The sequence below is a fragment of the Coregonus clupeaformis genome, chromosome 35 (assembly GCF_020615455.1).
Source record: "Coregonus clupeaformis isolate EN_2021a chromosome 35, ASM2061545v1, whole genome shotgun sequence".
NCBI lineage: Eukaryota > Metazoa > Chordata > Actinopteri > Salmoniformes > Salmonidae > Coregonus > Coregonus clupeaformis.
Window position 1 is genome coordinate 19,686,078 of NC_059226.1, and position 23,419 is coordinate 19,709,496.

The window sequence follows — 23,419 nt, forward strand, 5'->3', positions numbered from 1 at the left end:
ATGCAATATTCCACAGATCCAAAATCACCATTTCCTCCTTTTGGTCCACCAGCCAATGTTGTTGGCGCTTATTTCATGTAACCCTCGAGAGTCCATACTCGAGCTTTCCCAGGGCTGTCATGCACAAAGGTGGAGCGTGATCAAAACAGCCTTTTGTTTTGATATGACGTATGTAAAGCCTGGACACCCACAATGCATCACGGCGCGCGAAACTCAACTAGGTAATTAATTATTGCACCGCTAGCTAGCATAAGTTAGTTAGCGATAGCTACTAGCTCACGGAATAAAGAAAATGAACAAAAAAGACAACGGAGGTATGAGATGTAATATTTTTTATTTTACCTGGTTGCTACATTGATTGTGTCTGGAGGTTGCCAAACATGACAGATGTTTTCCTAACCGAATTAGCTAACGTTAGAACCAGTACAGCAAGCTAGCACACACTGACCTGCTGCACTGATAAATCCAAAGACCAGCTAGAAGTTATACAGGTCACAACTCAGAGGTCACTGTTTTGTGTTTTTATTCTCAGGTTTAACAGTCATATTTGCTTACCTAAACGAGAAGAACCGTCCTTACAGTGCCCAAGATGTCTTTAGCAATTTACAGAAGCAGCACGGCCTGGGAAAGACGGTGAGAAAGGCTAAACTGTTCTGAGCCAGTGATATGATTTTCATTATTAAATGATCAGCATGTTTAAACAAATGTATATTTGATGACTCATTCCTATCCTGGTAGGCTGTGGTTAAAGCCATGGAACAGTTGGCACAGGAAGGGAAAATCAAAGAGAAAACCTATGGGAAGCAAAAGATATACTTTGCTGATCAGGTGAGCCAGGCTGAGTATCAGAGCAACACGTCAATGTGTACTGTATATGTTGATGGTAATATGTAGCCACTGCTGTTCTGAATATCTTCTGTTTTGATGATTACAGTTGTTTTTTGGTGCTCTTTTCACAAGTATGTAGTGAATTAGTAAAACACTCCAAACTGTTAACACTTGTAAGCAATCAGTCTTGCATTCAAAACCCTTCATTGTGCATTCATTTTGTTTGGAGACATCTTTCAAAATCACCAAAACACAACATAATGATATCTTCTCAATTTAGTTATTTTAACATACTCCAATAGCAAAAAAAAGCAGAAAATGTAAGATATACGTTTCAAATTGCCCTTTGAATGTAGTACACTACAGTACTGTAAATTACAGCACATTACACTGTTTTCACATTAGTCAATAAACTTGCACTACCCGTCAAATTTCTATAAACATCAAATGTTAATAATTTTCTATCCAGGCCTGACATAGGTCTGGATTGAAATCATTGCATGCCTCATCCATGGCCTGAAGGAGGGTGGTACGCTCATGGGGATGGCAATCATACATCTTCCACCTGTATTGTAATCATGTATTGTATTTTACAGTATTGTGTTGTACTTCTGTATTGTAGTGGTCCTGTACGTGGCTCAGTTCATAAGAGCATGGCACTAGCAACACCAGAGTTGTGGGTTCGATTCTCACTGTTCTCACTTTGGATAAGAGTCTGCTATGTAAATAGAATACATTTATGGGTATTACAGTTCTGTATTGGCCAATACAACTGTAGTAAAGCAGTGTGAAGTTTGGTGAAAAGGGGACTGATTTTGTGTTATAGTAAATTGAAAATGTGTTGTTTTGAAACGGACTTTCTGATTATGTTTTGTACTAATAGTTGTGAAAATGTACCACATAGTTGTGAAAGTTGCAATAAAAAAAACGGTAAAAGTAACTCCCAGTAATGTCCTTGACTGCCTCCAGGCCCAGTTTGCAGAGGTGAGTGAGGCAGATCTGAAGGCCATGGACAGTCACATCTCTGACCTCAGCACACAGGTGGAGGCTGTCTCTCAGGGCTGCAGGCAGCTGGACGCAGGTAGGGCTCCCCTCTTTGGCCCTATCACCACCCTACCCACACACACACTGGACTATCTGACATACTTTTATCTCTGATTGCAGAGCTGAAGGAGCTCAACAGCTCCCTGACCACAGAGGAAATGATGTCAGAGATCCAGGAGCTGAAAGCAGAGTGTTCTGGGTACAGGGAGCGCCTGGAGAAGATCAAGTCAGCGACCAATCATGTCACACCAGAGCAGAAGGAGAAGGTATGGATCACAATCAGACCTGGGTTCAAATACAAAACACTTTCCCCAGATACTGTGCTCATGCATCTTTCCTTCAGGTTTACAAGGAGAAACATCTCTACGTGAAAGAGTGGAAGAAGAGGAAGAGACTGGTGATTTATTTATTTTAGGGCTCTATTCCAGCTGTATTGCTGAAGTCTTACAGATAGCGTGATATAAATGTTAAGGTAATTTCCGATCAAGTAGACATGCATCGTTTACCGTGAATGCAGTCTCCGCTGACAGTGACGCCTTAAAATTTCAATCACACTGTACTTCCGCAATTTGGATTGAATAGAGCCCTTACTTGATCAAAGCCATAAGGGTATTAGTGTCAGAGCAGGATAAACCAGAACAAATAGTCTGATTTTGTCTCTGCTCCTCTCAGGCATCTGACATGATGGGTTCCATTTTGGAGGGATACCCCAAGACCAAGAAGCAATTTCTGGTAAGATGCTCTGCAAAACATAGATCTATAGTGACTGTTCTACACATTCATTCTATTGTTTGTATTTGGGAAATGAGACATTGTTCATCACATTTACATTTTAGTCATTTAGCAGACACTCTTATCCAGAGCGACTTATATTTAGTGAGTGCATACATTTTTCTTCTTCATACATCACCATGACAGAGGCAGACAAATGCCTATCATGTTTACTCTATTTGTTAACCTGAGATGTCAGCATCTTTTTTGTGTTCTGTTTAGGAAGAAGTTGGTGTGGAGACTGATGAGGACTGTAAAGTGACTATGCCAAGTACCTGACAGAATGTTGGAGGATCTCTTACTTTGACTTGAATGTCAATTCAGACGGAGTTGCATTATGCCATCAAAACTCATTCCAGGAATAACTAATTACTATTTTTTATTTGTATGTTTTGATGTTGATTTGAAGAATCTTAATGTTTTGCAATAATACCTTGTACAGATGTATCCTTGCAATTAAAAATCATATTCATACGAAATACTTTCATCAAACTTCATCAGTAAAATAATGTAACAGTAGACCTGATTTTATTTATACCAGCACAGAGACTTGTCGTATAAAATTATCCCTTTTTAAAGTCAGGTGATTACACAGATTAAACATTCACATCTGTTAAGTTTACCAGAAGATACATTTGGTACAAGTTCTCCTGAGCACATTGTCAAAATAAATTATCATTCACATTCATTTTTACATTCTTGACTGTTTAAGGCCAGGATTCAATCAGATCTATGGTAACCTGCGTCAGCCGACAAACGCATTGCTTTTGTTTAGGCGGTGTTAGAGCTGTCAGATCGGCTGATCATTGTAAAACCACACCCGTCCTTATATCCCACCCACCTTGGAAGTTCAGAACAAGAACGTGTAGCCTATATTGAAATGACACTCGATCATTAAATGAAATCGAGATTTGTACCACCCTAATCGAGGTGTAGGTATCACACATTTCAGTGTTATAATTTGTAACATGGCTGCACGGGATTTCTACTAATATGACTCGGTGCATCCAATGGCAATGCCAGTTACGGTTAACGCCAGGAGCTTCTTGTGGATTTGACAGCTCTAACGGAGTAACACCACCTAAACAAAAGCAATGATAAGCTATGCATTTACCACTAATCTGATTGAATCCTGGCCAGTTTTTTGGTTCAGAGATCCTGTTTAATACAGAACTATTCATTAAATCACTATTCTACCGTGTCTTTTTGCCAATAAAGATTATGAAAAGGCGAAAAGCTGCAGTAACAGACTTACAAATATGCTTGATTCTGTCACAACATGGACACAACAGCAATCATATAACATCACAATCAATGATGAACATTTAACAATTCTCAAATACCATCACAACTTGTTTGAATTCTACCTTTTAACTCATGCTGCAGACAGTCTTGGATTTGATTCGAACTGGTTCATAACTTTATGCTGGTTTGAACACTGGAACAGAAAACAATTACAAAGTTCAGAATGGAACAATTAAACAATTATTTTGGTTCCAACCCCCGATTTGTGGTGAATGTAAACATTACGGAACGTTTACAAGCAATAGTGGCCATTTGCCTCGTTGAACACAACTCTATTCTGCAATGAGGAGAACCCCTGATGACTAAAACCACAGACAGAATGCTGGGCTGGATTTGACCTGACTAGACAGGAAACACCCAACCCTGCTGCAGACCCTGGTGGTGAGTTGAGTAAGAGTTAACGATTTAAATACTGCAGACCAGGAGGGAACAAGATAGGTTGATATGTGAGGTCTCTACCAGACCCTGAGAACCCAGGGTAAGCCCCGGCTCCATCCCTGAAGGGAGATTCCTGTCCGGAGTTTACGCCTGGACAGCATTAATACAGCTGGCTGTTGAGCTGCCGGAGAACTCCCACCACAAACTCACGCAATGTCTGGGAAGGAAAAGAGGACAAACATGGATTACCTTACACAGCTGTCAACTCAACATAGTCATCCATCCTCAGAGCAAGACAGGGTGGCTGCCATGTCAATTATAGCATTCAGTGGTGATAGTTTTGACCTGTTGGGTCAGACTGAAGTCCAAAATACCATCCTTGAGCAGAAAACACACCAAAATGCCATGACTATCACATAAAGACAATTACCTTAAATAAAACCATACATGATTTGGTGTGCCATCCATCCACCAGCAGCAAGAATCCCCCAGCGGTACAGTACATTGAGTGTCCTACCTGAGGCTTGCAGTGCTCCTCGATCCAGCTGAAGACGCAAGCAGACAGCTCCTGGAAGCTGGCCACAGACACAGAGCTGCTGAAGGACTGGAACAGGGAGTCCATGATGCTCTGAAACACGCTGAACTTCACCTGGTCCGACACCTGCTCCTCCCCATGCTGAGGGTTGTTCTGGTGGGCGTTCACTATGTGCTCATAGTTCCTACAACACACAGGTTAAACACTTATTATAAACTGGGTAGTTTGGGTCCTGGATGCTAATGGGCTGAACCAGCATTCCAGCTGTGTGTCAATATACCATGGGTATGACGCAAAACATATTTTTTGTTGTTATATTCATGTTGTTAACCGGTTTATAATAGAAATAAGGCACCTCAGTGGTATATGTCCAATACAGTGCCTTCAGAAAGTATTGACACCCCTTGACTTTTTCCATTTTGTTGTGTTACTGCCTGAATTTAAAATAGATTAAATTGAGATTTTGTGTAACTGGCCTACACACAATACCCCATAATATCAAAGTGGAATAAATGTTGTGTTTTTTAAATTTTTATACAAACTAATAAAACATTTAAAGCTGAAATGTCTTGAGTCAATAAGTATTCAAGCCAAAATAAGTTCAGGAGTAAAATGATTAACAACCAATTAGACAGTGCAAATATAGTACAATCCAGGTGTGCAAAGCTCTTTAGAGACTCACAGCTGTAATCGCTGCCAAAGGTGATTCTAACATGTATTGACTCAAGGGTGTGAATAGTTATGTAAATTAGACATTTCTGTATTTCATTTTCAATAAATGTGTAAAACTTTCAACAAAAATCTTTGCACTTTTCATTATAGGTTATTGTGTGTAGATGGGCGCAATTTTTTTAAACAAATATTTAATCCATTTTGAATTCAGGCTCTAACAGAACAAAATGTGGAACAAGTCAAGGAAGTTTCTGAAGAGACTGTATACCACTGATAACAGCTGTATCCAGGCACTATACCACACCTCCTTGGGCCTTATTGTTTAAGGAACATGTTCGACTACATCTGACCATTTCTAACCACGTTTCCATCCAACCTTTTTATGCGCGTAAAGTACATGTCGGATAAAAAAAATGTAATGACAGGCCTGATTGAAACAGAACATTTGTCGGTAAACTTTCCAAATGCAGAAAAACTAAACACGCTAGACAAGGTGGGATCATTTTGTGTCTAAAATTAATTATGCGAGAAATGTCGGTGGAAAAGCTTTTAATGTGCAAATATTAATATAATAACTATCATATTGAAGTAAACTTGGAGTCACACGATGACGTGTGGTCGTCCCAATACAATGCCTTGGGAAAGCATGCAGTTTACTAGGCTACAGATTAAATAAATTATGGTGAACTTCATAGGGTGGTGAAAGTGCAAGTTGATGAGCTTGATGCTCCTTTCCAATAAATATCGAGCTGCCGTTTGACAAAGCTGCCATGTAGGGCCTCCCGAGTGGTGCAGCTGTCTAAGGCAGTGCTAGAGGCGTCACTACAAACCCAGGTTTGATCCCGGGCGGTATCGCAACTGGGAGTCCCATAGGGCGGCGCACAATTTGCCCAGCGTTGTTCGGGTTAGGGGATATATTTTTTTTATTATACAAAAAAAAGCTGCCATGTAGGCTATACCCGCACTGTATCTGCCAGCTGTTGGCTAGAGCGCACGTGCCAATACCAGGGTGGGAACTCGCTGTTTAACAAAAAAAATGTGAGAAACCCCATCAGTAGAATGAAGAAAACCCATTTAACTTGTATTTTTTATTCAGTACATGGGAATTTTACCACAAAAGGTATTTTTATGTATACTACGTCATCACGCACAGCCTTATCTGCAACAAGTCAATATGATGGAAAAACATCTCTGGTGGGAAAATGCGCATATTGTTTTTAATGCGATTTTAGCATATAGAAGACCAGTTCTTAAAGCCTTCAGCTGTATTCTTATTCTACTCCTCCTCTGTTCCTCTGGTGATGTAGAGGTTAACCCAGGCCCTGTAGCCCCCAGTATCACTCCTACTCCCCAGGCGTTATCATTTGTAGACTTCTGTAACCGTAAAAGCCTTGGTTTCTTGCACGTTAACACCAGAAGCCTCCTCCCTAAGTTTGAGTTATTCACTGCGTTAGCACACACTGCCAAAGGGGGTGGGGTTGCAATCTACTGTAGAGATAGCCTGCAGAGCTCTATCATACTATCCAGGTCTGTGCCCAAACAGTTTGAGCTTCTACTTCTAAAAATCCACCTTTCTAGAAATAAGTCTCTCACTGTTGCCGCTTGGTACAGACCCCCCTCAGCCCATCTATCCTTAGAGTTCGTACTGCTTGGTGACCTAAACTGGGATATGCTTAACACCCCGGCCAACCTACAATCTAAACTAGATGCCCTCAATCTCACACAAATTATCAACGAACCTACCAGGTACAACCCTAAATCTGTAAACATGGGCACCCTCATAGATATCATCCTGACAAATGTACCCTCTAAAAACACCTCCGCTGTCTTCAACCAGGATCTCAGCAATCACTGCCTTATTGCCTGCGTCCGTAATGGGTCCGCGGTCAAATGACCACCCCTCATCACTGTCAAATGCTCCCTAAAACACTTTAGCGAGCAGGCCTTTCTAATTGACTTGACTGCCCTTGACCAGCACAAAAACATCCTGTGGCGTACTGCATTAGCATCGAACAGCCCCCGCGATATGCAACTTTTCAGGGAAGTTGATAAAGAAATGTGTGAGTAAGATATGACTAAAATGTCACACCCTCAGTTATCCAAAGCGACTTACAGTCATGCGTGCATACATTGTTTTTGTGTATGGGTGGTCCCGGGGATCGAACCCACTACCTTGGCGTTACAAGCGCCGTGCTCTACCAGCTGAGCTACAGAGGACCAGTGTATGACCAATTATTACACCCTGAAACTGTGTGAAATGTGTTAGAATGTGTGAGTGTAGGACCAATAAAGATTATGACATTGTGTTACTATTTAGCAATGCGAGTAGGAGTTAGACCAGACAACAAAGGACAAGGAGAACTGTCTACAGACAACTGAGAAACCAAGATAAAGCGGCCTCCCAATTTAGGGAGGAGAAAAACCGTTAGGCTTGTAAGAGAGTATGAAATATGTTGCAGGATATTGTGAGGACGGTGATAACTAAGGAATGCAGCCTGCCCGAGCAAGGAGTAGACTATGATAAGAACATGTGTGTGTATGTGTGTGTGTGACCTGATGGTCAGGAGAGCAGTTTTCCAGTGGAAAAATACAGCCCGCCTAAAGCGGGGTGGGATTTTTGTATGATGTGTGTGTATAAAAGATGGACTCTGAAATTGTGAAAACAGAATTCTCTGGGCAGAGTTCTCTGAATAAAGACCACCTGGCTATTGCAGACTGGGATCTCTGTCCGTTTCTTGATCCAAAAGCCTTACAACCTTTTGGGAGACGCACAGAGACACTGAAATAGTTAGTTCATAAATTCTCTTAACAGCTTGGTCCTTTCGAGCCGGATTCCAATACCTGCCTCTGTCATTCCAGGTAACTCTGAAAAACGTTGACAGGCGAATGATACATTCGTAAATAGAAAGACCTGCCCTTTGGCATTAAGGGTTCAATAACACAGGCCAGAGAACACCTGATAATGACAGAGACGGTGACGGAATCCAACTTACATTGAATCTCAGCTGCAAGGATAAGGTCAGTAGTGTTTATTCATTAGTGAAATGTTGGTGGGTCCGTAACGATTCACGGTAATAGGCCATTACCAAAAGAAACTAAAGGTGAGAGAGTCAATAGACCACTAAAGGTGAGACAGTCAATAGACCACTAAAGGTGAGACAGTCAATAGACCACTACTACATAAACAGAAAGGGGTGATTCCAGGTGGTTGTATAGAGAAGAGGGAGAACCCATTCCTGTTGTATGAGACTGTCAGGAATTGTCAAGATTACATTTGAGGGGATACGTTCCTCTGTAACGGTATGAGATAATTCTGGGGGACTAGTCAAGAATACATAAACAGAAAGGGGTGATTCCAGGTGTTGTGTGAATGTGATATGAAAGTCGTATGAATATGGGAATGTTCGAACCCCAAGAGGGGAGCCACATTTTTATACATGTCGATGATATACTGGTAGCAAACCCATCAGTGGAGGGGTGTAAAAAGGATACTCTCCAGTTGTTAACCTTTATGGCAGGACAAGGACACAAGGTCAGTAAAAAGAAACTACAACTCTGGCAGAAAGAGGTAATTTATTTAGGTCACACGATAACGTAGGATGGGAGAACCCTAAACTCGTCAAGAAAAACGGCAATATTAGAAGCTCCTAAACCTCTGAATAAGAAACAAATGAGCTTTTTGGGAATGATTAATTACTGTCGAGCATGGATTCCCCATTATGCGTTACACACTGGAAAATTGAGTGATCTTATCTATGGAAAAGCTATGGCAGCACATGATAAAATAATTTGGAATAACGAGGCTGATTTGCAATTTGAGGAAATTAAGCAATTATTGACCTCTTCAACGGTGCTGGCGTTTCCTAGATATGATAGACCATTTTCTCAAACTGTGGATTGTAGAGGGGGATATATGACATTAGTACTGACACAAAAACATGGGGACAAAAATAAACCGGTTGCATATTTTTCTTCAAGACTTGATGAGGTGGCTCAGGCAATGCCTGTCTGTTTGCAATCAGTTGCGGCAGCTGCTAATGCAGTGCAGGATTCAGCTTCAATTGTACTATACCATGATCTAACCTTAAAAGTTCAACATGCAGTATCAACTCTGCTATTGGAACACAAGATGGCGTACATGTCACCAGCACGACACCTACAGTGGGGAGAACAAGTATTTAATACACTGCCGATTTTGCAGGTTTTCCTACTTACAAAGCATGTAGAGGTCTGTAATTTTTATCATAGGTACACTTCAACTGTGAGAGACGGAATCTAAAACAAAAATCCAGAAAATCACATTGTATGATTTTAAGTAATTAATTTGCATTTTATTGAATGACATAAGTATTTGATACATCAGAAAAGCATAACTTAATATTTGGTACAGAAACCTTTGTTTGCAATTACAGAGATCATACGTTTCCTGTAGGTCTTGACCAGGTTTGCACACACTGCAGCAGGGATTTTGGCCCATACCTCCATACAGACCTTCTCTAGATCCTTCAGGTTTCGAGGCTGTCGCTGGGCAATACAGACTTTCAGCTTCCTCCAAAGCTTTTCTATTGGGTTCAGGTCTGGAGACTGGCTAGGCCACTCCAGGACCTTGAGATGCTTCTTACGGAGCCACTCCTTAGTTGCCCTGGCTGTGTGTTTCGGGTCGTTGTCATGCTGGAAGACCCAGCCACGACCCATCTTCAATGCTCTTACTGAGGGAAGGAGGTTGTTGGCCAAGATCTCGCGATACATGGCCCCATCCATCCTCCCCTCAATACGGTGCAGTCGTCCTGTCCCCTTTGCAGAAAAGCATCCCCAAAGAATGATGTTTCCACCTCCATGCTTCACGGTTGGGATGGTGTTCTTGGGGGTTGTACTCATCCTTCTTCTTCCTCCAAACACGGCGAGTGGAGTTTAGACCAAAAAGCTCTATTTTTGTCTCATTAGACCACATGACCTTCTCCCATTCCTCCTCTGGATCATCCAGATGGTCATTGGCAAACTTCAGACGGGCCTGGACATGCGCTGGCTTGAGCAGGGGGACCTTGCGTGCGCTGCAGGATTTTAATCCATGACGGCGTAGTGTGTTACTAATGGTTTTCTTTGAGACTGTGGTCCCAGCTCTCTTCAGGTCATTGACCAGGTCCTGCCGTGTAGTTCTGGGCTGATCCCTCACCTTCCTCATGATCATTGATGCCCCACAAGGTGAGATCTTGCATGGAGCCCCAGACCGAGGGTGATTGACCGTCATCTTGAACTTCTTCCATTTTCTAATAATTGCGCCAACAGTTGTTGCCTTCTCACCAAGCTGCTTGCCTATTGTCCTGTAGCCCATCCCAGCCTTGTGCAGGTCTACAATTTTATCCCTGATGTCCTTACACAGCTCTCTGGTCTTGGCCATTGTGGAGAGGTTGGAGTCTGTTTGATTGAGTGTGTGGACAGGTGTCTTTTATACAGGTAACGAGTTCAAACAGGTGCAGTTAATACAGGTAATGAGTGGAGAACAGGAGGTCTTCTTAAAGAAAAACGAACAGGTCTGTGAGAGCCGGAATTCTTACTGGTTGGTAGGTGATCAAATACTTATGTCATGCAATAAAATGCAAATTAATAACTTAAAAATCATACAATGTGATTTTCTGGATTTTTGTTTTAGATTCCGTCTCTCACAGTTGAAGTGTACCTATGATACAAATTACAGACCTCTAAATGCTTGGTAAGTAGGAAAACCTGCAAAATCGGCAGTGTATCAAATACTTGTTCTCCCCACTGTATCTTGTATGATAGTATTGCTGAACATGCCAAATCTAACTATTGAACGATGTACAACATTGAATCCTGTAACATTAGTTCCTGTTGTAAATGATGGTAGTCCCCATAACTGTATTGAAGAAACTGAAAAAAATAGTACTACCCAGGCCTGACTTAACAGACTTAGCTATACCATGTTGTGAAGTAACAATGTTTGTTGATGGATCTTCTAGGAAGAATCCTGATGGCACCAATGCAACTGGTTATGCTGTGGTGACAGAACGAGGTTCTAGCTGCTGAACCCTTGCCAAGAAACTACTCTGCCCAGCAGGCAGAGATAGTGGCATTAACAAAAGCATGCCAACTGGGTAAAGGGAAGGTTATAACTATCTATACCGATAGTGCATACGCCTTTAATACTGTACATGTCTTTGCTGCCCAGTGGAAGAATAGAGGAATGGTTACGTTTTCGGGTAAACCAATTACACATGCAGAGTTGATTCTTGACCTCCTAGATGCATTATTATTACCAAAAAAGCTCGCAATATGTAAGTGCGAGGCGCATACTACAGGGAAGGATCGTATTACTTTGGGTAATGCGATAGCACATGAGGACAGGAGAGCAGGTGTGTTATCTTAAATGGGAGATGAGACGAGGGTACAATAGGGGGGTCAAGGGACCGAAGGGTGGAAGAACCAGGTCCCTGAGGAGACTTGAACCCCACAACAAAAGTCCAGTTAGGAGAGAGGAACAGGAGGATTCAGAGCTAAGCTGAGGAGGGAGTCAGTATGAGTCAGGAGATGAGAGAGTAGGAGGGGGCCGGTACCCAATGATAGCCTTACCCAATGCATTGGCAGTGGCTAAGGGAGCCCCGGCAACCTTAGATGTATACAGGGCATGGACCCAGAGAAATGTGGTCACTGTTTTGATATGCGGAAATATTGACACATGGGTAAAGCAATTTGTCAATAGGGGGGATGGTAGAGCAGGTTAGATGGTAGAGCAGGTTAGGAAACACTTTGTGGCCTATGGTATAACGAATAAAAAATAAAAAAAATATCCCCCTGGCAAAATATCCAGTCCAGCAATTGGAAATGGATTTTATAGAGTTATCACGGAGTGAAAGGAAGAAATTGGGTACAATGTCTACAGATAGTATTATATGACGATTAGGGTAACACCAGATAAATTGGGTTGTCCCCCTTTGAGAAAGTGTTTGGAAGACCTTACAGAATGCCACAGTTGGCAGGACCAGAACAGGCAGACATAGAACTAGAGAATACACGAGAAAATTGTTCGTTAACCATACCCGTATGTCTATGAATTTGTGTCATACAGGAGAATTAAAGGAGAAGGTGACTCATAGTATACAACCTGGAGACTGGGTGTGGATCCAATCATTGAGGAAAAAGGATTGAAAGCAGTCACACTGGGAGGGACCATACCAAGTCCTATTGGTAACTGCCTTCGCTATAAGAATAGCTGAGAGAGCCACTGCAAAAAGGTAGGCCCACATACCAACACCGTTGAACACACACAGAGTTAAAGAGAAGAACTGAACCACTGGGGTTCAGGGGTAAACTCTGTTAACGAAGAAACCCTACCCCGAACTTTCATCACTATGGGGTGTTCCTAGAGGTGTGGGTATGGGGAAGTACCAGGCAGGTGGGTCAGGGACAGGATTGGGATGGCGGTTTTGGGGGACATTGAGCTGCATCATCGTGTTAACCATATTATGGATTAATCCAGGTCAACCTAAACAGAGAAATGATTAACAAAATAATACCAAGGCACTGATTCGATCTCGTAGAAATACTGAAACCAAGAAAGACTATTGGGGGAATGATTATTTTATAGTTAAAGTCAGTTTAGGACAAGATGGGGGATTCAAGATACCATTTGACTTCTCCCATGAAGAGATAGGAGGTTTTGGGGGCTTTGGTAAGAAGCAAGAAAGTTAGGTCCTAGAAGGTATGGTAAATACATTTGCACTGGGGCAAAGGTGTTTAAACATACCTGGGGAACATACTATGAGAATGGGATGGACGCAGAACACCGATGGGGAATTAAACAAACCCATGATAAATGTAAAACGGAACTGGTGATAACGGTAAAGTCAATTATGCAAGATGACATAGCAAGGAACTATTGGGCCTGTGTTGATGATTTCGGGGCAGATATATGTTTGAGGTTCATTTTTCGGGAGAGAAATGAATCTTCCACCCCCGAGACAGAACAGCAGGTAGATCCAATGTTATCACCAGAGGTATCAAAAACTAGTCTAACACCCCTTGGAAGGCCCTCAGAAGGAATCCTAAATAGCACTAAACCACCAAGGGTAGAAGATTTCCTCATGCAGAAAATGAACCAAGGAGAAGTAGAAGGAATTTCAAATGAGAACTTCTGGGTAAGGTGGATGAACTACACAGCTAGGGCGTTGGGTCAAACTAATTGTTATGCCTGTTCAACGGGTAGGCCAACCCTTCTAACTGCACCTATGCCTCAGACCATGTTCTCTTGTGTGATAGATTTGGGATCAAACCAAACCTCACCTAATTGTTCTGATATTAAAACAACCACTCTTAAAAAGGATAATACTAAGGCACCCCAATTCACCATGACCCCCGGAGATTATCAATGTTATAGACACCAAAGTAATGCGAATAGCAGATCAAATTGGAGAAGGGTTTACAACAACGTTTTTCTGGTGGGTTACAATTAATAAAAATGTTGACTGGATTAATTACATCTACAAAAGGTTTGTTAATTAGACAAGGGATGCAGTAAAGGGAATATCAGACCAACTATCTGCCACCTCACTCATGACCTGGCAGAATAGGTTGGCTCTCTATATGCTTTTAGCAGAGAAGGGCGGAGTTTGCAAGATGGTGGGAGGTCATTGTTGTACGTTTCTCCCCAACAATCCAGCCCCAGATGGTACAGTAACTAGAGCACTGGCCGGTCTCAAGGCATTAAGTGAAGAATGGGCTGAGAACTCGGGGGTGAATACATCAATAACTGGATGGTTTGATGAAATGTTTGGTAAATGGAAAACTATTGTTGCAACTATTCTGGGTGCAGCTATAGCTTGTATGTGTATGCTTGTTCTTTGTGGATGTTGTCTTATTCCCTGTGTCAGAGGGTTGGTGAGAAAAGCGTTGGAGAAAGCAGTGACCTATGGGCCCATTCCCTACTCAGACCGATGGAACGACAACCTATATCCTCCCACTCTAGTGGACGATGCAGAACATTTCAATACTGATGAACCTGTATTAAATGAGACCATTTTTGATGTTTAGTATACCATCTTTTCAATGAAAGTTATAGTGAAAATCCTAACAAGGAGAGTGAGTTATGGTTGGAAGTAAAATTTGGTAGCAATGCAAGACATATTGTATTTTTATAGTGTGTTTTGTACTAGTGACTTATTTAAAATGCAAAACAAGTTGTATGCCTTGTTGTGTGTTTCATTTTATAAGAATGTATTTTAAATGTGTGTGTGAAATTTAGTCAAAGGGTGGATTGATAAAGAAATGTGTGAGTAAGATATGACTAAAATGTCACACCCTCAGTTAAACTAATTATTAATGACTAATTATTACACCCTGAAACTGTGTGAAATGTGTTAGAATGTGTGAGTGTAGGACTAGTAAAGATTATGACATTGTGGTACTATTTAGCAATGCGAGTAGGAGTTAGACCAGACAACAAAGGACAAGGAGAACTGTCTACAGACAACTGAGAAACCAAGATAAAGAGGCCTCCCAATTTAGGGAGGAGAGAAACCGTTAGGCTTGGAAGAGAGTATGAAATATGTTGCAGGATATTGTGAGGACGGCGATAACTAAGGAATGCAGCCTGCCCGAGCAAGGAGTAGACTATGATAAGAACATGTATGTGTGTGTGTATGTGTGTGTGTGACCTGATGGTCAGGAGAGCAGTTTTCCAGTGGAAAAATACAGCCCGCCTAAAGTGGGGTGGGATTTTTGCATGACGTGTGTGTATAAAAGATGGACTCTGAAATTGTGATAACAGAATTCTCTGGGCAGAGTTCTCTGAATAAAGACCACCTGGCTATTGCAGACTGGGATCTCTGTCCGTTTCTTGATCCAAAAGCCTTACAACCTTTTGGGAGACGCACAGAGACACTGAAATAGTTAGTTAATAAATTATCTTAACAGAAGTCAGGAACCAATATACACAATCAGTTAGGAAAGCAAAGGCTAGCTTTTTCAAACAGAAATTTGCATCCTGTAGCACTAACTCCAAAATGTTTTGGGACACTGTAAAGTCCATGGAGAATAAGATAACCTCCTCCCAACTGCCCACTGCACTGAGGCTAGGAAACACTGTCACCACCGATAAATCTACAATAATCGAGAATTTCAACAAGCATTTTGCTACGGCTGGCCATGCTTTCCACCTGGCTACCACTAACCCGGCCACCAGCTCACCCTTGCTCTCCCCGCTTCTCCTTCGCAAAAATTCAGACAGCTGATGTTCTGAAAGAGCTGAAAAATCTGGACCCCTACAAATCAGCTGGGCTAGACAATCTGGACCCTTTCTTTCTAAAATTAGCTGCCGAAATTGTCGCAACCCCCATTACTAGCCTGTGCAACCTCTCTTTCGTAACGTCTGAGATCCCCAGAGATTGGAAAGCTGCCGCGGTCATCCCCCTCTTCAAAGGCGGTGACACTCTAGATCCAAACTGTTACAGACCTATATCCATCCTGCCCTGCCTTTTGAAAGTATTTGAAAGCCAAGTTAACAAACATATCACCGACCATTTCGAATACCACCGTACCTTCTTCGCTATGCAATCCGGTTTCCGAGCTGGTCATGGGTGCACATCAGCCACGCTCAAGGTCCTAAACGATATTATAACCGCGATCGATAAAAGACAGTACTGCGCAGCCTTCTTCATCGACCTGGCCAAGGCTTTCGACTCTGTCAACCACCGCATTCTTATTGGCAGACTAAATAGCCTTGGTTTCTCAAATGACTGCCTCGCCTGGTTCACCAACTACTTCTCAGATAGAGTTCAATGTGTCAAATCGGAGGGCCTGTTGTCTGGACCTCTGGCAGTCTATGGGGGTGCCACAGGGTTCAATTCTCGGGCCGACTCTATTCTCTGTGTATATCAATGATGTCGCTCTTGCTGCTGGTGACGCTCGGATCCACCTCTATGCGGATGACACCATTTTGTATACATCTGGCCCTTCATTGGACACTTAACAAACCTCCAAACGAGCTTCAACGCCATACAACACTCCTTCCGTAGCCTCCAACTGCTCTTAAACACTAGTATAACTAAATGCATGCTCTTCAACCGAACGCTGCTTGCACCCGCCCACCCGACTAGAATCACTACTCTCGGCAGGTCTGACCTAGAGTATGTGGACAACTACAAATACCTAGGTGTCTGGTTAGACTGTAAACTCAACTTCCAGACTCACATTAAGCATCTCCAATCAAAAGTTAGATCTAGAATCGGCTTCCTATTTCGCAACAAAGCCTCCTTCACTCATGCTGCCAAACATGCCCTCGTAAAACTGACTATCCTACCGATCCTTGACTTCAGCGATGTCATTTACAAAATAGCCTCCAACACTCTACTCAGCAAATTGGATGTCACCAATGCCCTATATACTACCCACCATTGTGACCTGTACGCTCTTGTTGGCTGGCCTTCACTACATATCCGTCGCCAAACCCACTGGCTCCAGGTCATCTATAAATCACTGCTAGGCAAATCCCTGTCATATCTTAGCTAATTGGTCACCATAGCAACACCCACCCGTAGTCTGCGCTCCAGCAGGTATATCTCACTTGTCATCCCCAAAGCCAACACCTCCTTTGGCCGCCATTCCTTCCAGTTCTCTGCTGCCAATGACTGGAACGAACTGCAAAAATCTCTGAAGCTGGAGACTGTTATCTCCCTCACTAACTTTAAGCATCAGTTGTCAGAGCAGCTTACCGATCACTGCACCTGTACACAGCCATTATGAAATTAGCCCACCCAACTACCTCATCCCCATATTGTTATTTATTTAGCTAATTTGCACCCCGGTATCTCTATTTGCACATCATCTTTTGCACATCTATCATTCCAGTGTTAATACGAAATTGTAACCATTTTGCACTATGGCCTATTTATTGCCTTACTACATTCGCACATACTGTATATATATTTGCTGTTGTATTTCTGACTTTATGTTTTGTTTACCCCATATGTAACTCTGTGTTTACCCCATATGTAACTCTGTGTTGTTTTTAATCGCACTGCTTTGCTTTATCTTGGCCAGGTCGCAGTTGTAAATGAGAACTTGTTCTCCACTGGCTTACCTGGTTAAATAAAGGTGAAATAAAAATAAATAAATACATTTGCATGAAATGGATGGATGGAAACCCAACAGTGTTAATATCATCATATTTACACAACTATGATAGCATCATATTGGTCAGGGCACTACAGTGCGACCATTTTACTCGCATACGTGCCTAAATATTTTGCTGTGTGATCCGGAATTCTAATTTAGGAGCACCAGTGCACCTAGAGAAATGTAGGATTCTAGCTTTAATACCTCATATTTGGTATTTCCCTCTCTCTGATAAGGCCAGTCTGCCAGGGCTGACCTGATACAGTCTATGCAATCTTATGAATGAGTTATTAGGTAAATTAAATATATCCTTGAAGGCTCTCTTAACCTAAATTATACATATTCAATCTAACATAGCTAATATCATCTTGAATGGTTTCACCCCCGCAGCTCTCCCTGTCTGCTTGTACGTTTTACTGTGACTTACGTTTTCATGATCTTCAGTGCCATCACTTCCTTCCTCAGCATAGACATTTCCTCCTCCTGCTTCTTCTTCTCCTTGTGCAGAAACTGGATGTAGTCAATGGCTGCAGCAGGAAACACAGAAACAACCAGTAAGGGATTTCTGGACTGAAAGCATTTCTATCAGGGAGGAAAATTCCAGCTTAGGGTGGGATCCTTTCTAAATATTTATAGTATGTTGACATTACAAAGGCTGGTCGGAATGTCAATTTGCACAGTCCTAAAATGTACAACTTTCACATTTCTGGTTGAACAGTACAGTTAAGCAATAAGGCATGAGGAGGTGTGGTATATGGCCTATATACTATGGCTAAGGGCTGTTCTTATGCACGACACGATGCAACGCAAAGTGCCTGGATACAGCCCTTAGCCGTGGTATATTGGCCATATACCACAAACCCCTGAGGTACCTTATTGCTATTATAAACTGGTTACCAATGTAATTGGGGCGGCAGGTAGCTTAGTGGTTAAGAGCGTTGTGCCAGTAACCGAAAGGTCGCTGGTTCTAATCCCAGAGCCGACTAGGTGAAAAATCTGTTGATGTGCCCTTGAGCAAGGCACTTAACCCTAATTGCTCCTGTAAGTCGCTCTGGATAAGAGCGTCTGCTAAATGACTAATTTATTAATTTATTATTTATTTAATTAGAGCAGTAAAAATACATATTTTGTCATACCCGTGGTATACGGTCTGATAGACCACGGCTGTCAGCCAATCAGAATTCAGGGCTCGAACCACCCAGTTTATAATGGTCTATATAGAACATTGTACTTTTCTGCAGCACTGTGGCCTTGCTGATCTTCTGTGTCCCCACAGCAAACTCAGACTGCTGCTGGCAGGTGGGCACTATGGACTGTAGATCATCATATCCTTTCTGTGGAGTCAAACACACAAGACAAACAGATTTTTGAATTGACAGAAGTATTACATTTGGCCACCTAAGAAACATTAATTTATTGGAAGAGATCAGAGCCACCAACTCCCTCTGTCCAAACACCCCCCACCCTCACTTCCCAATCCTTTTTTTTTTTCTTTCTCCCTTGTTCCTTTTTACAACTACCCTCCTTCCCATGATCTACACTCCTGTTGTTCCACTCCCTATCGGAAGCCAACCTTGATAGCATCCCGTCGTTTCTGCTCGGCCTGTGTGTGTGCCTGTCTCCGCCGGTCTTTGTAGGACTCCTTGTAGGTGGTCTCATGCCTGTAGTCACTGTCTTCATCATCTACAGTGAGGAGAGGAAGAGCAGGTGTTTCAGTCTACCTCCCTAGGGCTCAAGGCTGATGCAATTGAAAAAAAGTATAAGAAAGAATATAGTGGAAGTGAGAGTGGGGTAGGGAGTAAGAGAATGAATTAAAGGGGCACTGCATCAATTATGTTTTTTTTAAAAATTAGGACACTAAATAAATATGCAGCAGTCTCACCTACACAAGCCATTTAGTCATACAGTACACACATCAACATCGTCGATAAAAATATTCCCTGACATATGTTGTCTAAACATAAATGAAACACAGTACCTGTATTTGGTACTGATGAGGCACTTGTGGACCCGATGCTGTTAGCCCTGGAGACCACAGTACCCTTCCTTGCATTCTCAGCAAAGAAACCTTAAAGGAGAACATGAAGAAGAGTTCAGACATCATTAAATGACTAATCAACAGTTACCCACAGGATTGGTAGCCTACTAGCTCTAGATTGTACATTTTGGTAAAACAACAGTTAGGCCTAACGATACTACTCACTGTGGTCAAATCCATTGTCACTGAAAGCCCCATCGTTCTGTTCAGCCATGGCAGGTGTTGACAGGAGAGAGAATAAAACAGTGGATAAGGAGGTGAGAACAACAGGCTCTTTCCCGTCTCTCACTCAATGGGCAGATTCGATTATGCTGAGCCACAGGGCACCGGTCTATGGTGACGTGAATGGGCAAAAGCGGTGAGGGAGGAGCTCCCTTCTCAAATCGAACAGTAATCTGTGCTGCTTGGTAATGTCAACAAGGCAGCATGGTGCATCGTCCAGAAACATTCAACATCTCTTTTCCATAAAATAGCCTATATGTTTGCATTTTCAAACTAGTTTTCATTGGGAAGGCAGATAAAGGGTTTTTATCAAAAGCAATCACTTTTGCATGTGGAAACAGAATCCTACTCTACTTTTCAGGCGACTTCTGCCAAGTTCACGTGCTAGTCTGAATTAGGAAACTCAAAAATGTCAGACTTGCTAACTGGTTGTAGTTAGTTCCGCGTTCAACCAGCTAGCAATTCAGACATTTTTGAGTTTCCTAGTTCCGACTAGCACGTGAACGCGGCAGAAGTCGGCTGAAAAGTAGAGTAGGATTCTGGACTTCGCTGTGGACTTCGCACAGGGCACCGGTTCCAAAACGAATTCAATCAACTTTCACTTTAATCTAATCCCCTCAGACAAACACAGCAATATGCATCAACAACATCCACTGACAGTCCTGTGGTGTAATCATTTGCCCAAACAGTTTAAGTTCTGCAACTAAAACAAGAGTTTATATTGGTCAAATACAGGTAGGTTCCTCCCCATTTCGTTTGCTTCCATTTAAGAAACGTTTTGCAACAGAATCGGTGGAATGAATACACCACTGATTTGATTCAAGTAGGCAGAATTGTCAGAGAAGTCCTCTTTTTTGTTTAAATCTTGGACACTTCAGTTAAGTGGCGCAGTCGTCTAAGTGGCGCAGTCGTCTAAGGCAGTGCTAACTGTTCCACTAGAGATCCTGGTTCGAATCCAGGCTCTGTCGCAGCCGGCCGCGACCGGGAGACTCATGGGTGGCGTACAATTGGCCCAGCGTCGTCCAGGGTAGGGGAGGGAATGGCCGGCAGGGATGTAGCTCAGTTGATAGAGCATGGCGTTTGCAACGCCAGGGTTGTGGGTTCGATTCCCACGGGGGGCCAGTATAAAAAAAAATATGTATTCACTAACTGTAAGTCGCTCTGGATAAGAGCGTCTGCTAAATGACTAAAATGTAAATGTAAAAATGTTAAGTGCAACCTGAGTTCCCACCAGATAATAACCTGATCCTTTTGTGGCTAACTTGCTTGTAGCTAAACATTAAATGACCTGGTTACTAGGTGGCAGTGGTGGAAAAAAGTACTCAACTATCATACTTGGGTAAAAGTAAAGATACCTTAATAGAAAATGACTCAAGTAAAAGTCACCCAGTAAAATACTACAAGTATTTGGTTTTAAATGCACTTAAGTATCAAAAGAAAATGTAATTGCTAAATTATACTTAAGCATAAAAAGTATAAATCATTTAAAATTCCTTATATTAAGCAAACTAGACTGCACCATTTTATTTTTTATTTACTGATAGCCAGGGGCAAACTCCAACACTCAGACATCTTTACAAATGAAGCATGTGTGTTTAGTGAGTCCGCCAGATCAGAGGCAGTAGGGATAACCAGGAATGTTCTCTTGATAAGCGTGTGAATTTGACAATTTTTCTGTTCTGCTAAGCATAAAAATGTAATGAGTACTTTTGGGTGTCAGGGAAAATGTATGGAGTAAAAAGTACATTATTTTCTTTAGTAATGTAGTGAAGTAAAAGTAGTCAAAAAATATAAATAGTAAAGTAAAGTACAGATACCCAAAAAAACTACTTTAGTAGTAATTTAAAGTATTTTTTACTTAAGTACTTCACACTACTGCTAGGTGCCAGCTAGTTACGAGTAACCCCGACGTTCCTATGCGGTCAGTACAGACAAGGCTGAAGTATGGCAAGTATTTTTGGCAAACCCATGTAAACACATGCATGACCTCGGCAAACAAGCGTTGCGTACATGTACATCGTGACGCATGCTTCATCATGTGATAGAAATCTGAACACACGTTTTGTAAAGTTGATTTATTAATACCTACCTGTGGCTATATAATGAGTGTACCATTTCCAAAATTAAACACTGGGTTCTCCCAGACGGTGAATTTGCAAATCACCCGTCTGGTCCACTAGGACTAGGCTACAAGTTGGCCAGCAGTTGACCATCACAGAACCGTAAAGAAAGGAGAAGAAGCTTGAAAAGATTCATAAACAAAAGCGCTAGTACCTAGCTAGCTAGCCGTTAGCTAGCTTAACATAAGCCAAATGTAGCAAATTAACTCCAAATTACAAAGACTGTATTCTTGCTACGAATATGTGGCAGTGTCATACAACGCTTATTTGTCCTCACGTCTCATATATTTGTCTAAACTAGCTAGCTTACTTTGACCCAGTGATCCTCCGGCGATGTTGTAGGATCCGTCATCTTGGAATCAACAGCTGTTCGAGAGCATCATGGGTGTGGGAAAACAATTTGCAGAAAGGGAACTACGCCCTCTGCTGGTTCACACAGTATGACATCTGGCCTCAAATAAGTGCAAGTACGTGAGCATGTTTGGGCCGTATGGATCTATTGCTGCGTTCAAAACAAATGGGAACTCGGTTAAATCATGACGTCAGTGATCTTCAGGTCGGAAAGTCGGAGTTCTAGAAAGAGGCTCGAGTTCCCAAGTTGGAATTCCGATGTGGATGACCGTTCAAATCGATTTTTCCCAGTCGGAGGTCGTTTTTTTTCTCCCGAGTTCGCAGTTGTTTTGAACGCACTCAAGTCGGAAGTCGGAGATTTCCGAGTTCCCAGCTGTTTTGAACGCGGCATATGGCTGCGTTTACACAGGCATCCCAATTATGATATTGCTTTCACTAATTGGACCAATCAGATCAGCTCTGAAAAATATCTGATGTGATGAAGATCTGATGTGATGTGATTGGCCAAAAGATCAGAATTTGGCTGCCTGTCTAAACGCAGTCATGGGCTCCTCATATCTGGAAGTAGGCCTGCTGCTGATGCTTTAAAAACATTAATGCTCTGGGACATTAATCAATTAAAAAAAGTCTGGTAGAAAATTGTGTACAAATGTCTACTAAGACCCTTTTGATGTTCTGATTGTCAACAATTTATTCACCACCACATGGAAACAACGCTGGGCAATTTTGCCTTGACTTCACTAGGGGTAGCAATGTGCATATCTGACACAGGGTAGCGCTCTTGGAGTGTTCTTTGAGGGTACACTGGGTAAAACGCAACTGCACTCAAACTTCCACAAGCTATGTTCTGGTAGTGGTTTCCTAACAATGGAAAGTCAAGAAAGTTATGATAAAAACACCTTACTTAATCCACCCTCTACCATTTGGCATGCACCCACCATCCACGAGGCCAGATACGTGTAGTTAATTCATAGCTCATATGAGTCTTCGTAACTTATATGACTATAGGCCCACTACACCTACGTAGTC

The 23,419-nt window shown here is 42.1% G+C and overlaps 2 protein-coding genes across 2 annotated transcripts; one reads left to right on the forward strand and one right to left on the reverse strand.

The window, feature by feature from the left end:
• The first annotated feature begins 68 nt into the window (after positions 1 to 68).
• LOC121550579 (homologous-pairing protein 2 homolog) lies at positions 69 to 3,879 on the forward strand. The gene is made up of 8 exons (XM_041862905.2): positions 69 to 314; positions 533 to 633; positions 739 to 828; positions 1,798 to 1,909; positions 1,993 to 2,138; positions 2,216 to 2,269; positions 2,545 to 2,604; positions 2,866 to 3,879. Exons 1-8 carry the CDS (start codon positions 293 to 295, stop codon positions 2,920 to 2,922), a joined length of 642 nt encoding a protein of 213 aa, XP_041718839.1. The 5' UTR covers positions 69 to 292; the 3' UTR covers positions 2,923 to 3,879.
• Positions 3,150 to 22,436, reverse strand: LOC121550578 (max-like protein X). Its single transcript, XM_041862904.2, has 8 exons — positions 22,350 to 22,436; positions 19,863 to 19,899; positions 19,638 to 19,727; positions 19,233 to 19,342; positions 18,891 to 18,993; positions 18,087 to 18,186; positions 4,844 to 5,045; positions 3,150 to 4,543 (listed from the first exon to the last, which is right to left on the reverse strand). Exons 1-8 carry the CDS (start codon positions 22,389 to 22,391, stop codon positions 4,487 to 4,489), a joined length of 741 nt encoding a protein of 246 aa, XP_041718838.1. The 5' UTR covers positions 22,392 to 22,436; the 3' UTR covers positions 3,150 to 4,486.
• Positions 22,437 to 23,419: the final 983 nt, after the last annotated feature.

Excerpts from the sequence above, each read along its gene's own strand:
- LOC121550578 (XM_041862904.2), bottom strand. The coding sequence starts at position 22,391 with ATGACGGATCCTACAACATCGCCGGAGGATCACTGGGTCAAA. Across the intron at positions 19,343-19,637 it reads CTCATCAGTACCAAATACAG|ATGATGAAGACAGTGACTAC; the intron begins GTACTGTGTTTC and ends TCCTCACTGTAG. Across the intron at positions 18,187-18,890 it reads GGCCACAGTGCTGCAGAAAA|CCATTGACTACATCCAGTTT; the intron begins GTACAATGTTCT and ends TTCCTGCTGCAG.
- LOC121550579 (XM_041862905.2), top strand. The coding sequence starts at position 293 with ATGAACAAAAAAGACAACGGAG. Across the intron at positions 829-1,797 it reads AGATATACTTTGCTGATCAG|GCCCAGTTTGCAGAGGTGAG; the intron begins GTGAGCCAGGCT and ends GACTGCCTCCAG. Across the intron at positions 2,605-2,865 it reads AGACCAAGAAGCAATTTCTG|GAAGAAGTTGGTGTGGAGAC; the intron begins GTAAGATGCTCT and ends TGTTCTGTTTAG.